We start from the raw sequence: 15814 nt of genomic DNA on the forward strand, positions 1-15814 counted from the left end.
TTGTACATTCCTATCCCTCCCTATTTGCCTTTTGTCTCTTCTATTAAAAGATTTGAAATTCAAGTATGATACATTTACCTTTGATCGTTAAAAGGAATCTGTTAAATATTGTGATCTAGTATAGCTGGCGGGAGAGTATGTAGCTCTTAGGAAGCTACTAGGAACTGGATACAAATCTTTCTCAAAATACAGTATTAAAAAGAGAGGGAAAGAGGTTGCAAATTAACTTGCATTTGCTTAATTAGTGTTAGAACTCCATGTCTTCTGTTAATGCATGCAGTCTGAGATAATTCAGTAGAAAGCTGAAAATGAGGCACGTTAAAGACTTCCACTAATTTTGGTGGGAGGTGGATCAAGATCTTTAGAGTAATTTCTACCACTTAATAAATAACATGTTCTTTATTGTCCTTCCAGTTTGCAGCTCAGAACCTGAAAATGTCCAATCTGATCCAAAGAACTATACCAGTCTTCTTGTTACATGGGAAAGACCTCGTGTTGTGTATGATACCATGATTGAGAAGTTTGCTGTCTTTTATCAACAGTTGGATGGAGAAGACCAGACTAAGCATGAGTTTCTGACAGATGGGTATCAGGACTTGGTAACTGTGAACTCTTCAAGTTTAATTCAAAGCAGTGATGGCAAAGCACTCATTATTTATCCTAAGGGTTTAGGGAGCTGAGAGCTAATTTAATAAAAAATTACTTATTTGGCTGCAGCTCACAAAATCTGTGCTTCTCTCTTGGGCTCTGAAGCTACAGAGACAATTAAAAATAGAAAAAAAAGACAAGACTCTTTTGGCCACAGGCAGAGAAATTTCTTGGAGCTCTGTTCTGATTTGCTTGTAGTATTCCCAAAAGTATATGACCATGTCAGGCTCAGAGCTCCTTAGCCATAAACCCCTTAGTCAATTAATATTGATCTGTACTTCATTGCTCACTGTTCTGCAAAGAATTACCTACACAAGGAGCTAATTAGATTCAGTACAATTATATTACGATAAGTATTAAGTTTCTGATTTACTGCTTTGTGGTATTTCACTAATGTGATCTGTTCTCATTAGCCTCTTCAAATATTCATAAGTTTATCAGTGGTAATGTTACCTAAACTAGTATTCCTCGTTAAACAAGTGTGCACTTTGGTATTCTCCATTTAAAAGTTCATGATTTTTTTAAGTTGCCTGAAAAGCATTTTTCAAAGTAAAATGTGAGGACTGTATGTTGGAGTTGTAGGAGAAAAGGACCTTTGTGATTCGTATGAGAAATGTGTTATGAAAATATCGTAACATTTCCAAATATTTGATACATATTTGCAAGTAAATGATTGAACGTGGTTTTTCTTTTAGGGAGCTATTCTAAATAATCTGCTGCCCAATACAAGTTATGTTCTTCAGATAGTTGCTGTTTGCTCTAATGGTCTTTACGGAAAATACAGTGACCAAGTCATTGTTGATATGCCTTTAGAGGACCAAGGTAAGTGTTCTTCTGACACAAGCAATCGCTTTTAGCTGAAAATCTTTATTTAGAGAAGTAGTTTATTTGCAAACCAGTATAATGTGCGACTCTCAAAATATGCTAAAATGAAATTTAAAAATCCCTGCAGTTAACCTTCAGCTTGTTCTTTGCTACTGATATTTTATCATGATATAATTCTCCATTCCTTGTAAACATTACCTACAAAAGATTGCATGTTAATGTTGTTAACTAAAAATATTTTGAAAAACACCTACCTCATTTCAAGTCTCACAAGTGTATTTCTTAGGAATATAACATAGGGAAATAAAGCTGTGTTTGGTATTATTTCCCTATGGTTCAAGCATCCTCCCGACTCCCCAAATTAATCCTCCACATTGCCAAAGTGTTAAGGAAACAAGAGATGCAAAGCCAACGTCTGACTTACAAACGTGTATCGATTTACTTTGAAATTGGATTACTTATGTTTACTTGGAGTTTGATTTCAAAGCACTTGCGGTGATGGAATTCCCTTGCTTCTTAATGTTGCCTCGCAAAAAAATCAAAAGGCCTAACAACCAAATCTCACTGATTGCACAGCCAGATTCACCTCTTCCGCCTGCTGGTAAATATGAAATAATGTGACACTGCAGCATGGAGCTTGACCTTGTCCTTCATAGTTCCTTACACTCTGTGGAAGTTTTGGCATAAAACCCTGTTCTCATCAAAGTTAGTGGAAGCTGTGTTTTGAATTAGGAATCCTGTAGTTAATCATAGGATCGAAACAAAACACTTTTTTTCTTTTTTAATCTGAGGACTCAGGCTGTGGTTGTTTATTTGTGGATTGTGTGCATTCGATTTTATGTGTGGTTAAACAGTTTAACTGCAGCAGAGTCCTTAGCAATACTTGTTTGTACTGTGCTTGGGAAACAGGTTAGTTTCTCATTTCAAGGGAACCACGTTCCTATACAGCAAGAAGGAGGATGGTTCTTGATGACCTCTCCTGCATCAATTGAGAGTTAACAGTGGTAAAAGGTGTAAATAGCATAATACTGTCTGAAGGAGGAGGAGGCAGAATCACTTACAGTACATACGATCTTGCAGTAAACACTTACTTTGTCTCTCAAACACATTTTTTGCAGTCTTATGCTAATACCTATGAGAATTTCTGTGTTTATCTTCAGTTTTTCCAAATCCACAACAAATTTCTGACATTTCACTTTCCTATTTATCTTTTATCTCCCTCTTAGCCCCTATATCTCTCCACTTGCTTCCAAAATTTACTTACTTTGTGTTTGAAAATTTTTCTGAGGTGAGATTTCATTCGCACACCTCCTCATTCATTTCTGCTTGAAGTGACAAATAAATAGCTCAATGCTGTCCTTATTAAACAACAGCAAAGCCAACAAATGGAGACAGCACAGTGCTGCTATCAATGCTTCTGAAGCTTAGGAAATAGCAAAAATAAAATAATTTATTAAAAAAACAAACAAGAACATTGAATACCACCACTGCTGCATCCCTACTATCAGATCTGGTTGCATATCACCCTGCTATCTGCCATGACTTCAATTGCAGGGGCAGGCAGGGGATGGAGCTGGGCCTAGGGGAGCACAGCCCATCACAGCACAACACACATGGGATGCAGGCAAAGCTGCCAGGACCAAACCCAGGGAAGGACTTTTGCATGTCTGGTGTCTTGGAGGTGCCCAGCTGCAGATGTGAGCTCTGCAGCTGTGCTGTGCTTCTGCTGAGGGCAGCAGTGGGTTTGCATTCATGTCAGGAAAAAGAAGTCAGTGCCTCCCTTTGGGAACACATCCTGGAAAACTGCAGACATTTCTCTGAGATTTGTATAATCTGATAAGAAAAGTTGGTGCAGAAAATGTTATATTTAGCAGTTCTGAGTGCAAGTATTCTCCTGCCTGTAAAAATGTGTTTTACACTGATTTACTATTAATGAAAGAAAAGACAAAATATGACACAGGGATACCAAGGAGAAATAATAATGTAAGTACCTGTCGGCATTGTGGAGAGTTAAGCACACTGCATATCAAAAGTATGTAAACTATACACAACTTTCTTTTTTTTTCATATTTCAGACAGCTCTGAAAATTTGTAGCATTTTTGTGTCTAAGTTTTTTCCTTTAGTTTGTCAAGAGATTCAAAACTGAGAGAGAATATTTCAGATCAAATGAATTCTTCCAAGGATATTTCAACTTAAAAATAAAAAGTAGACATAGGAGAGGTTTAACATGAAACAATGAATTTTCTATGTGTTTCAGAAAAGCTGTTTCTTTGGGATGCTTCCTGTCTGACACTGACAGAAAGTTGTCAAAGTGCTGTGTGTTTAGTTCAGCACTTCCACGGTGGTGTATCTGAAGGTGCTGGTTGAAGAAGGTTCAGGGAAGATTCCTTCCATATAATCAGTGTGATTGGTGGGATTGTATATTGCTCTACAAATACATTTTATAAATACTGTCTTAGCTCTGGATATAATTTCAAAATTAAAAAAGAAGGCAAAAAAAACTTCCATTCATTTCTAATATTAATGTTTCTTTACATACTTATTTTTACTAATTATTTACATCTGAATTAACCACTGCAAATTTTGCAAATATTTTCATATTTAATATTGCAAATATAAAACAGTAGAAATATGAAAATGTAAATATCTAATGAGAAAGATTTGTTCAGAGCTACTTGATTACAACTATAACATCAAATTGGTTTTGTGATCTGCTTTATAGATCTTGAGGCAAAAGGGGATTTCTTGGAGCTCCTGCTTGTGAATTTATGAAAGAAAAGTTATCTTCACCATGAAGACGTGAAATAAAATTGACTCACATAAAGCATAAGCTAAAAGTTTCATATTCAAGACTTACTCTGAGTAAGGCAGTTTAATATGAAATTCACTGCAGTCACCTCCAGGCCAATCAATCTTCACATAAAAAATTAAAATGGGGCGTGAGAGCCCCTTTTCTGGGAAGAATTCAGCCCTTCAAGTGGCCACTCTTAAAGAGGGAAGTTTCAGTACCCTGTGCAACACAAATCTGCTGTTCAGAAAACTCAGGACCACTATTTTAGCCTTTTCCATTTGAGATGAGGGAAGGGGAAGGCATTTCTCATGCTTTATCCCCACCCTGTGTGGTCCTCAGCCAAGGTGTACATCTCCTGGCCATGGCTTCTGTCCACCATGCTGATTTTTGAAATCGTTCTGGTTTGTGGAAGCTTCAGGATCTCTGATATGACATCACACAGGTGATCATATTTGAGACTTCTACATTTTGATTTTTTTACCCGAACAGTTGGTTTTTTTTTACCTGAAATGCAGCAGCATTTCAGCTTGTGGTGCAGTGTGTGTGCACATGATTTTTTTCCAGTTAGTTTCCAATTATTGATATTTGTAGAATGCTGTACCTGAAACAGCAATCCAATCTCCACTGAAAATTGAGTGAATTGGTAGATAGTGTGTTAGTCAACTTTGATGAAAGCCCAACTTTCATTTCCCAGTTTTTCATTTGGCATTAGAACTGTGTTTTCATTATCTGAATGTGTGCCTTGACTCTCTAAGTAACTTGTGTACAGCTCTAGAAGTTCTGCAATAGTTTGTTGTGTCATTAATACCAGTGATACTTACATGCTTTTACTGACACAAGGCATGAAAATAAGAATATAGCTCTCTTCTCATCTTCCAGTGTAGAGACATTGGTCGGTTTTTACCAAAAATCATTCTGGGATATGGCTCTCAAATGCAGATCATAGTGTCTGTGATGATTTGTGAGGGTCTAACTGTGCTATTTTGTTGTAACTTGTCTTTGTGAGTAATTTTTTGTCCTAAAAAAACCACTAAGCGTATTACAAATGTTTCGCTTAAGGGATGCTTTTTTTCTAATTTTCTATGATATAAATATGCACATCAGAAAACTAATTAAAAGAAAAGGAACAGGATTTCCTTTTTTTATTCTTTCAGTAGATTTTATTGCATAAGACAGTACAGAATTGAAGAGAATTTATGGTGTGCCTGTTATTCTACAGCTGCAAATCAGATTGCTTTAACAGATTTTTTAAAGATTTGCATTGAATTTAAATATAGGGAGTTTTGTTTTTTTGTCTTTGTTTTGTCCTTTCTTCATCTGTCATTAAAATGCACTATTGTGTGAAAAGATAACTTCAAAACTTTCTAACTAATGATTTAACTATTTAAAATGTAAAGCTCCAGAATAAGCAATATGTGGTTCCAGAAGAAATAAACAAGCTTGTTTATCCACCTACATCAATGGGTTATTTTCGGGGGGGTGGTTCTTCTGATCAGTAGGTGAATGTTAGCACATTTGTATAAAATGCTGTCCAATAAAAATCACAGCAACAGAGTTAACAGAACTTTAATAAGTTTGTGTCTCTAAGGCTTTGACAAATACATTTTTGTAACCAACCAAATTAAAATGTCTTGGTAAAATGGCTGACTACTTAGTTTTGTTTATTTTTCTGTAACTGTATGCGTGTGTGTACATATTTATATATATATATATATATATAAATACCTCTCTGTAAGAGTCAAGAGTGAGAAACCTGTTTCTTGCTGAGGGGGCACATAGCTTATTGTATAATATAGTACAATCAAGTTTTATTTTTCTGATGAAGTCTGATTAAAGCTCAACTCAAGACTAGTGACTATAGAATGAATAGGTAGCATTTTGCTGTATTATTTTTCTTTTTTGGAGAAGTTTTTTAAGTGCATTATATATGGTATGGGTCTAAATTAATGTCTTATGATGTTTGATTTCTATCATTGAGAAGCCAGGGAATATCATTATCTCCTCCTCCACCCCTTCCTCCCCTCCCCTCCTCTCCCCTCCCTGCCCCGGAGCCTCCTAGGCTTCCAGGAGTCAGAGGTAAGATCATTTTTCTCTATCTCATTAATAAAAGGTTATTTTATTACCAGTTACCAAATGCTTGGTAATTTATAAAAGTTAGTTACAAAAGAACAATTTATGAAATTTCTTCTGCAGGTTCGGTCAAAATGTTTTTATGTACTTGAATCTATAGAAAAAACTGAGCATGTGATAAATTTTGCCTAACTGAACGTTGCATATAGTACATGTCTCAATATTTTTGGAAGCATAGATGTGGACAGACCTTACAGAATACAAATTAAGACCCTGTCTGGCTTTGCAGAAATGAGAAGGGTAGAAATGACATATTTATACTTGCATATGGAGACATCCACATTTAGGAATCATTGAGGGGACATAGACATGCAATTCTGTAGGATGCTACTGTTAAAATCACTTCCCAGGGTAAGAGACTGGCATTTCCACAGTGCACATTAGCTTCAGAATACATGTTAGCACTGATAAATAAGCAGGGCACTACAGCATTGCTTAGGGCAAATTCTAAGTAAGATCCAGAAAGGGACTGTGCTTTTCTGTGGCTTAAGAGAGCAGTGAAATTGAGTTAATGCCATGGAAAGGTGTAAGGCCTCACCACTTGAGGCCATGCCAGTTCCCACCAGAGATTTGAAGGTTTCTCACAACCTGCTTTGAAGCCCCTCTTACTGACCACTGTCACAATCACAGTACTGTGTTGGTCAAAGAGACAGTGAAAAGAAAATGATAGACTACCTCTAAAGTTTGGAGAGAAAGGTTTTCACAAGTTCTTCCTTCTGCTACTTATTTATTGCTATTTATTTCTAAAATATGAGAAAGACCTTACATTTTAGTAGAGCACCCAGTACCTTGTTCTTATATCCAGATTTATGGGATGTGATATGACTAGGTTCTGGTCCTTATGAAACAAGGAGAGAAACAAGTGGAGAATTAATTTGAAGAAGACCCTAAGCACTGGCTGTAAGAATGGTTGGGTTTCTATGGCCTGCCCTGATAGAGGTAGACTCCAGCCTACTGTGTGCTGCACTGGCAGCTAACTCCAAGCGTGGGTGCACAAATGAGGAATTTTCTGTATGAAAATTATAGAATGGACCATTTTACATGAGTATGTTTGAAACTCTCAGAGTAAATGTAGAGAAATAGTTGATTCTCAGTCTTTTTCTGTTTACTGTTTACTCTGCATTAAACTTTTATTTCTCATGGACAGTATTCTCATAAACTATGGTTCTGTAGTGCAGATCCAACATGTGATGGAGTATCAAATTAGCACCAGTCATAACGATTGTACCAGAAAGTCTGCTGTCTAAATGAGTACTGCTATCATTAAAGCTAGTGTTCGCTTGGCCACTTCTCTAAACACAATTCTATAAAATATTTTAGACTGAGACACAGTAAATGTATTAATCAACTGAATCCTTGCAGAATTAACAATTCTGTGAATTTAAAATGTTCAGTGATATGGTTTGTATCTTTTTTTTATAGAGGCTGACCTCATTCCTGAACTGAATGAAACTGAAGATTATGAGGTATAGCATGAATTTCTTTTTGAAAAATCATTTCAAAGTGATACACACATTTCAACAAAATAAAATTGATATTCTGTGTGAATGTACAGATCTCTGTCACCTCTTGAATGTATTGTCTGCATTTATACACGTATGCATATTTATGCATATACAACCTTCACTTTCAGCTCTAGAGATACCTCCCTGCCTAAACAGTTACCTGGAGCTGGAGATACATGGAGAATTTAGGGAAATTACAGTATAGGACAAAATATTTTTGAAGATGGGACATCAATTTACTCTTACCTCTGAGTGAATTAACAGCTATCATTTCAAATCACAAAGTTCCACAATTTTGAAGGATCAGTTACTCTTCCATCTTAAATTCAAGTTAGAAAATAAGGATTACGATATAACTTTATTTCACAGCATTTAGGATGGGTTTTTTTAAGTTTGTTTGTTTGCTTGGTTTTTTTTATATCTTCTGCAGAATTTAAATTTTCTTTTCATGTTGACTTGATTTCTCACATCCCAGCAAGGAGAAAGATGAGATTTTTAACATGGATCAGTACAGATTTTACAACATGAATAGTTCCTTCAGTGAGACCTACACTGATAGCAAGTTATGCCTCAGAAAAATCACTGTTTCAGTCTCTGACCACAGTATTCTCATTGTGTGTCAAGAACTTGTTAGTTACACGAAGAAATATCTTGTTCTTAACTTTCTACCTATTTAACCTCCCTTGTGTTTGTGGAAGCTCACTGGTTATATAGTTATTTCTCTATATATATTTCTCTGATTAGAGATATTACACATTCAGATTATTATATTGCCTCTGTCAGGACAGAAGCTGAGCACTAGTGCATGTCAGTTTAGTCAATAACTAAACAAAGATGATTTGAAAGTGTGGGCATTGCCCTTCAGAAGGCAAGTTTTCAGAAACAAGAGGCTGTTCAGTGCTGCCTAGGTTTGAAGAAATGCAGTCTAGGCACATTTGTGCCTACGCTTTAGGTATGTACCCCTTGAAATGAAACCCATATCTGAGAGTTATGTCTGAGGTCCCCTGTTTGATGAGTACAGTAGGTGTTCCTGAAACAAAGAGACTTCTGTGTGAAGCACAGCTGTAGTCTGGTGATTATGGCCTTCATTCTGATAAGATTGGATAAAAGTTAAATATTATTATTAACCATGAATCCTTGTTAGTAACTTGTTCAGTCACACTTCATTTTGGGCACCAAGACTGTTGACTTTGCATTCATCTGTCTGTAGTGCCTTGCTCACTTCAGTGCAGGAGAGGGTCATCATTTCAGCCTAAAATGCAGTAGAAACTAGTATTACCATTATTACTAGCACATCAAGCCATGTCTTAAAAAGAAAAACATCCTTGCATATAAATATTTTGCCAACAGTATTTTCAAAGGCTATCAGTTGTTTTGTCCTTTTTGTTTTTCTGAAGACAGATAAATATAAGGCAGTTTTGGCTTTCATTTGTGTATGGTGTCTATAAACACTTTTAATTTTCTTTGGCTGTGATATTTTTTCAAAGGATGAAGCTGATGAAAAAGAAACAGAGGTGGATGAAGAAATTGCAGTGATTCCTAGCACTGACGGTGCAGTAAAACAAATTAAGAGGAAAGATTTCCAGGTGACTACATCCAGCTACAGTCAAGAAAACATGGGGACAAAACCTTATGAAGCTAGAATAAATAGGTACTTAACGAAAGAAGAATTGCCCGGTGAGGATGATGTTTTCAAAGCAGTTTATTATCCTACATCTCCACCTATCAGTGAAATTTCTGAAGAAGATCATTTTTTGGAATCCCAAAAGATTACTGAAACTCCTCCTCAACATATTGACTCCACCAAAAGCATAGAGGAAGAATACATATACCTTTCTTCAGGCACTGAACCAACCAGGGTAACTACTGCAGGCCATAGTGGTGAAGATTTCTTATTGTCTCCTTTTAAACCTGATCAGGAATCTGATGACTTTTGGAGTTCAGTTCTCACCACTTCTTCAGCACATCTGGTTACAGAGGAGACCTCCCAAGAAGACATCCTTCCTTCAGGAAGCCCAGATATAAGCATGCATGATGTTCTTTACCAAGGCTCTGTTAAATATGTTTCAGAAGGTGCAGTGCCCTCAAGCTCTGATGAGCCTCCAAAGCATACTTCTTCCACTGATGGAAATGCGTGGTTTCACAATGCTACAGAGCTGACAACTCAATCTCTTGGTACACTGGATAGCAGTCAGTTGTCTCAGACCAGTTACACTGAGGCTTACGTAGAGGGATTAAAGCCAGCTACAGTGCCCTATTCCAGCAGCCCAGTGGTTTCACAGGACACGTCAGATGTGGATTTAGAATTGCCACATTATTCTACCTTTGCTTTCTCCTCTGCTGAATTATCACCTCACTCTCTCTCTTCAAGCTCTGGAGAATATGGTTCTGCTTCTGCTGCCAGTGAGGTACTCTCTCAGACAACTCAACCAGTCTATAATGGTGAGATACCTCTTCAACCTTCCTACAGTAGTGAAGTGTTTCCTCTAGTCACCCCTTTATTGTTTGACTCTCAGATGCTCGACACTACCCCTGCTACATCAGATAGTGATGTGACCTTGCATGCCACACCTGTATTTCCCAGTGTTGATGTGTCATTTGAACCCACCCTGTCTTCCTATGATGATGTACCTTTGCTTACATTTTCCTCTGCTTCCTCCAGTAGTAAAATGTTTCACCGTCTGTACACAGTTTCTCAAATGTTTCCACAAAGCGCTACTCCAGCTGTTGCAAGTGATAAGGTGTCCCTGCATGCTTCTTTGACGTTGGCAGAGGGTGATACATTAATACAGCCAAGCCTTGCTCAATATGCTGATGTGGTGTCACATCAGACCACTCGTGCTGCTTCAGAGACACTGATATTTGGTCTTAATAGAACTCACATATTTTCTGAAGTCGAACCATCCAGCAGTGATTTAAATGTGCATGTACTATCTACAATGTCTGAACATCCTTATGCTTTGTCTAGTAATGTGGGCTCCCTCCAAAGCTTTACTGTTTCTTATGACTCTGCAGAATTTGTGCATGGTTCTGTTGACGTATTTCATCAGGATCCTTTAATTAGCAGCTATAACAATGTACTGGTGCATAAACCTTCCTCTGTAATATCACAAGCTGATACTTTGCTGCAGCCTACGCGCTCTCTATCTAGTGATATGGATTGGTCTGAAGCATACTCTGGTAGTGAGTCCCTTTTGCCCGATACAGACACTTTGACCGTACGTAATGCTTCTTCCTCTGATTCTGTAGATGAAATTGCGTATGAATCATCTGGTTTTAGTGATGTTAATAAGATGCTTCAAAAAGGTGATGTTGTATATGGAGATGAGAAAGAACTGCAAATTTCTTCTTCTTTAAGTGAAATGGCTTCCAGTGCTGAAAGTAAAGTGATACCTGAACTTTCTACATCTGTTTCTAATCATGATGTAATTAAGCAGACCACATCTCTGCAAGAAAGCCTACTTCCTGTTTCTAGCACAAAGGGAATCCTTCCAGTCTCTCTTGCTTTTCCCACTACTAAGGTATTTGATTATGATATTAGTAAATTTACAGAAAATCACCTTTCTGTTCAGCCTTTGCATGTTACATCTCCAGCCTCTGATGACACTTTGCTTAGCCCTATGCTTAGTGCAATCTCAGAACAAGCTGTCTCTGCCCCTGCTTATAGCAAAATATTGTCCTCGACTCAGCCGTACTTTTATGAGGCCTCAGCTACATTAAATAATGAAGCTTTACTGCAGTCCTCCTTCCAGTCTTCTGGCAATGGCACTCTGCTTAACACAACCACGGTTGTGCCGAGTGATCCAATATTGGCTGAAAGCTCCAGGGTTCAGAAAGATAGTTCTGCATTTGACCAAATATTGCATCAAATGGCACCAGGTTCTGCTACAAATGAAACTATGCTGCCTTCTGCATCTCTGCCTTCCGTTGCTGATACGTTGTCAAACACTTTTAGTAAGCCCACAGCGTCACTTCAAGGTTTATCTGTTTCTTATGCAAGTGAGGAGTATGTTTCATCCAGCTTGTTTAACAGTGAAGATGTTCAGCAGGTTATGCCTTCATTGTACAGTAGCGATGTTTCGTTCCAGCTGACCAGTTTAGAAAATACAAATGCCTTTCCCCCCCAAGCAGCAGATGCAGTAACAACTCCCTTCCTAACAGCTGATGCATTACCACATGTAGCTACTCCTCCAGACAGCCGTACCTCTGCAGATGTTTTTGAACGAAGTGAGGCTGCCAGTGTCTCTTCAAGTTCTCCATTTGGTTTTGGTCCTGTTCAAATGCCCGCAGTGGTTTCTGATTCTGACGTGTCCATTCATCACACTCTTCCTTTACCAAGTGCACATATCTCTGTTACAGCTGTTCCTCCCAAAAGTGAGAGCCCTGTAACTTTGAGTAGGTTACTCATTCCTTCTAGAGAATCCTCTGGGTTGTCTCCTAGTGTCGTATCCAGTACCGATTTGTGGCCTTCTGTAGTTGAGGATGACTACGATGAATATGACGATGGCTTCCCCATAAGTAACTGTATCTCATGCTCTTCCCGTAGAGAAGATCAGGATATGGTAGTAGAGGAACAAAATGCAGAGGTAAACAATAACAAGGATCAGAGTAACCTAATCATAAGCTCACATTCTGAGAAACCTGAAGAAGAAGAGAGAATTTCGACTGCTGCATCAGACAGGCAGATAAACGATGCCAAGGACAGACATAACTATACATCTGTACCATCTCTGACAGCAAGTGAGCCTGAGAAGCACAACGACCTGACACTTTTGGAGAACCATATTCAAACTGCTAGTGTCCCTTTGCAAAACACAACAGAGTCTAAGTCTTGGGCTGTTTTTACAAGTGATGAAGAAAGTGGTTCTGGCCAAGGTACCTCAGATAGCCTTAATGATAATGAGACGTCAACAGATTTCAGTTTTCCTGACCTTAATGAGAGAGACACTGAAGGGGCAGTTGAAGCAGGTAACTCAGAATTAACTCCTGGATCACCACAGTCATCAGTCTCATCTGTAACTAGCGATCACTCATCAGTATTCAACATCTCTGAGGCAGGTTAGTTACGGATAAGTCTAATGCATACCATGGAAAGCTATGAGGGGTTTCTTTTGTGCTATATGAGGTTTATCTGAAAATAACAGAAGGAGAAGAGGGCCAGTGGGGGTAAGCAAGGAGGCACTGGGGAACAGGGGTAAATGCTGAACAGATTGCCTTGTGAATGCCGCTCCTGTCTACTTCAAACTGCACCTGAAGCTCTTCAGTAGGAAGATTTGTGTTTTACTTTTGGATCGATGTGTACCATCAGATGAAGTCGGGTGGTGCACAGTCTAAAACCAGAATTTGTTTCAATGCTAGTGGTTTAATTTCAGTTCTAAAGGAATAAGAGAAATGCAACTTATTTGTACAAAGACATACCAGAGGAGACTATACCAGTGCAAATATACCTCCGAGATTCTGTTTTATAATTATGGCGGCACATTTTCTCCTTATGTTTTATTTTGTATTTTCTAAGGTGTATTGAGCAAGGAAGAAGATGCTTCAGTTTGATTCTGATTCATCTTAATTTGCAAAAAACATTCATCCTCATTTTTATTGTTTATGCCGTCTTCAAATTTCAGTAAGATGCAGTTTTTTTTTTGTGCTAGTTTTGCTTATTTCCAGTATACCAGAGCTGTGTTCTCCTGTGCTTGTTTATATATATATATATATATATATATATATATGTATGTATGTGTATATATATATATATATTTTCTAAGTCAATGAGAGATTTTGTGAACTGTGATTCCAAAGATAAGGTCAGAAGGCACAACTGCACCTCACATCGATAAGAACCAGATAAAAATAACACATTGCCTTTATATTTAAAAATGTGTTGTGGAAACTTAAACTATTCAGGCAAGAAATTTTAATTTCTTCATGTTAGCATTTTGAAAACCCCAAAGTAAAACAGAAAGTATAACTATGTCTAGGAAAAGAAAAGAAGAAGAGAAAACCCAAGCTAAATTTACATTTTTAAAAGTAAAAAGGTAAATTGAACTTAAGTATTCACAGCATCTATAGAGGGCAGTATCATCCAACTAAATCAGTTTGGAATTGATTCTAGAAAGCATGTGAAATTTTAGGCTGAATCCTATGAATACAGGGCAAAATGAAATGCAGTTTTACTGCTTATGAGTAACTGAATATGAAAAGGTGGCAAACTGTCACTATATAATTGGAGCTGGTAGAATGTGAAAAATTGATGACAAATTTTATATATATGTATATATGTAATGTCTTGAAATAAAGTAGAAAACATGCCAGAATTGTTATTAGTCCTAACAAATTAGGCACTCTAAAACTGAAACAAAACATGAATTAACTCCGTAGGTAAGAGGTTATCTCATGGTTTAAAATGCAAAACATCTTTCTTGAAAAATCATAAGAAAAAAAAAAAACCTCATACAACTAATGTAAATGAACGTTGCCATTAAAGATTTACAGTTGACATGATACGTGTCATTTTAGATAGCAATGAACTTGAACTGTTACTTCAGCAAAGCGCTTCAAAAAAAGATTTTACATGTCTGGAGAAGTAATACAACCGAGTTAAAGTTTCTCTTCTAAATATTATTGAAAGGCATTATACAGTATCACTTCATGTACATTATTTTTTCCAATAAATTATGCCAAATATTGTCTTTTAAAATCTGGGAATTAAATGTGAGCATGTCTAACATGGTCTCCTGTAAATCAAAAATATCTTTGCTTAACTCAGATACAACAAAAGCAAAAACAAACAAAAAAACCTAACAACAAAAAAGAAACAAACAAACACAAAACCTCTTAACTGAGAAGTTATGTATACATTACTGTGAATTCATCAAAAATTAAAAATTGTCTTCTTATTTTGACTATTCCAGAAAAAAATTGTCCTTCAAACGTTTCCCACTCTTTATTGTAGTTGTTGATATTTATGCCCGTTCTCAATGAGGATTTTCTCCTTTAAACCTCTATGGCTACCTAAACCTTTCAACTTCCATTGAAAAGCCATGATAGAAATCACTATAAAGAATAATGCAGATGAATTGAGCATATCAGTTGTTAGGGAGTAGGAAATCTGCTGCTGGTGAAACTCCCTGTTTAGCCACCATCATTGGAGCGATGGCCAAGTAAAGAAGCCTCCTGTTACAGGGATCTACTGCTCTTCTTCCCACGTGGGAGAATAGGACTTGGTCATGCAGTTTGAAGGAGCCCTGTTATCACACAAATTACTCTGGGTCTTACCCTGTGATTTACTCCAGAGTAGCAGGAGCAAATGTGAATACCTCAGAAGGATTGCATTCTGATCTCTCATACATATATGTAGTTTCCTGTTGAATCAGTATTGATTTTAGTCTACTTGCCAGAAGTTTGGGGACAAATTTTTAGAAGCAACTTTTGTCTGCAGTCACTTTGCACACGGAGGTACAGGACTGAAAAGGTAGTGAGTGATTTGGGTGTTTGAGTACTTTGAACTAAAACCAAGAAAATATCTGCAAGATCAGGACCTAAACATCTTTAAAAAAAGCCCAAAAGCTGAAGCCCCCCCCAAAAAAGCTGAAAGTCCAAAAACTGAAGAAAATGAAAGCAGAGACATGCCTGGAAGCCTATGCTATGTGTTTGTGTCTTGTTTTTTATATTGTATTTAGGTCATATGCTTTTTCATCAATATTTTTTTCAGATCCAGCTACATTCCCTCCTCCCTTTTGTCTAAACACTGTCACGTAGCATTGGTCTTGAAACCCAGTTGGAGTGCAGTTGATTTCCAGACAGAAATATCCTGTCCCATACAGAACGTTCATTGTATTAGGACAATTAACAAAAGCAGAAGACATGTCGTTATCTTAGAAAATCTAGGGATTAATTCTAAAATGTGTGGAACTGATT

General features: G+C 37.2%; 1 protein-coding gene across 4 annotated transcripts in view; it reads left to right on the forward strand.

Annotated features, from left to right (window-relative positions):
* PTPRZ1 (protein tyrosine phosphatase receptor type Z1) overlaps positions 1-15814 on the forward strand; it is a 129138-nt gene that overhangs the window by 82752 nt on the left and 30572 nt on the right. For 2 of the 4 annotated variants that reach the window (XM_065743492.1, XM_065743493.1), the window contains exons 9-12: positions 415-599; positions 1344-1470; positions 7818-7861; positions 9388-12958. In XM_065743492.1, the coding sequence (XP_065599564.1) occupies positions 415-599; positions 1344-1470; positions 7818-7861; positions 9388-12958 (3927 nt within the window). The remainder of the gene's footprint in view (positions 1-414; positions 600-1343; positions 1471-7817; positions 7862-9387; positions 12959-15814) is intronic. The other 2 variants (XM_065743495.1, XM_065743496.1) reach the window with 1 other exon arrangement.

The sequence above is a fragment of the Cyrtonyx montezumae genome, unplaced genomic scaffold (assembly GCF_038088225.1).
Source record: "Cyrtonyx montezumae isolate F1298 unplaced genomic scaffold, pur_monq_1.0 scaffold_3, whole genome shotgun sequence".
Taxonomy (NCBI): Eukaryota; Metazoa; Chordata; class Aves; order Galliformes; family Odontophoridae; genus Cyrtonyx; species Cyrtonyx montezumae.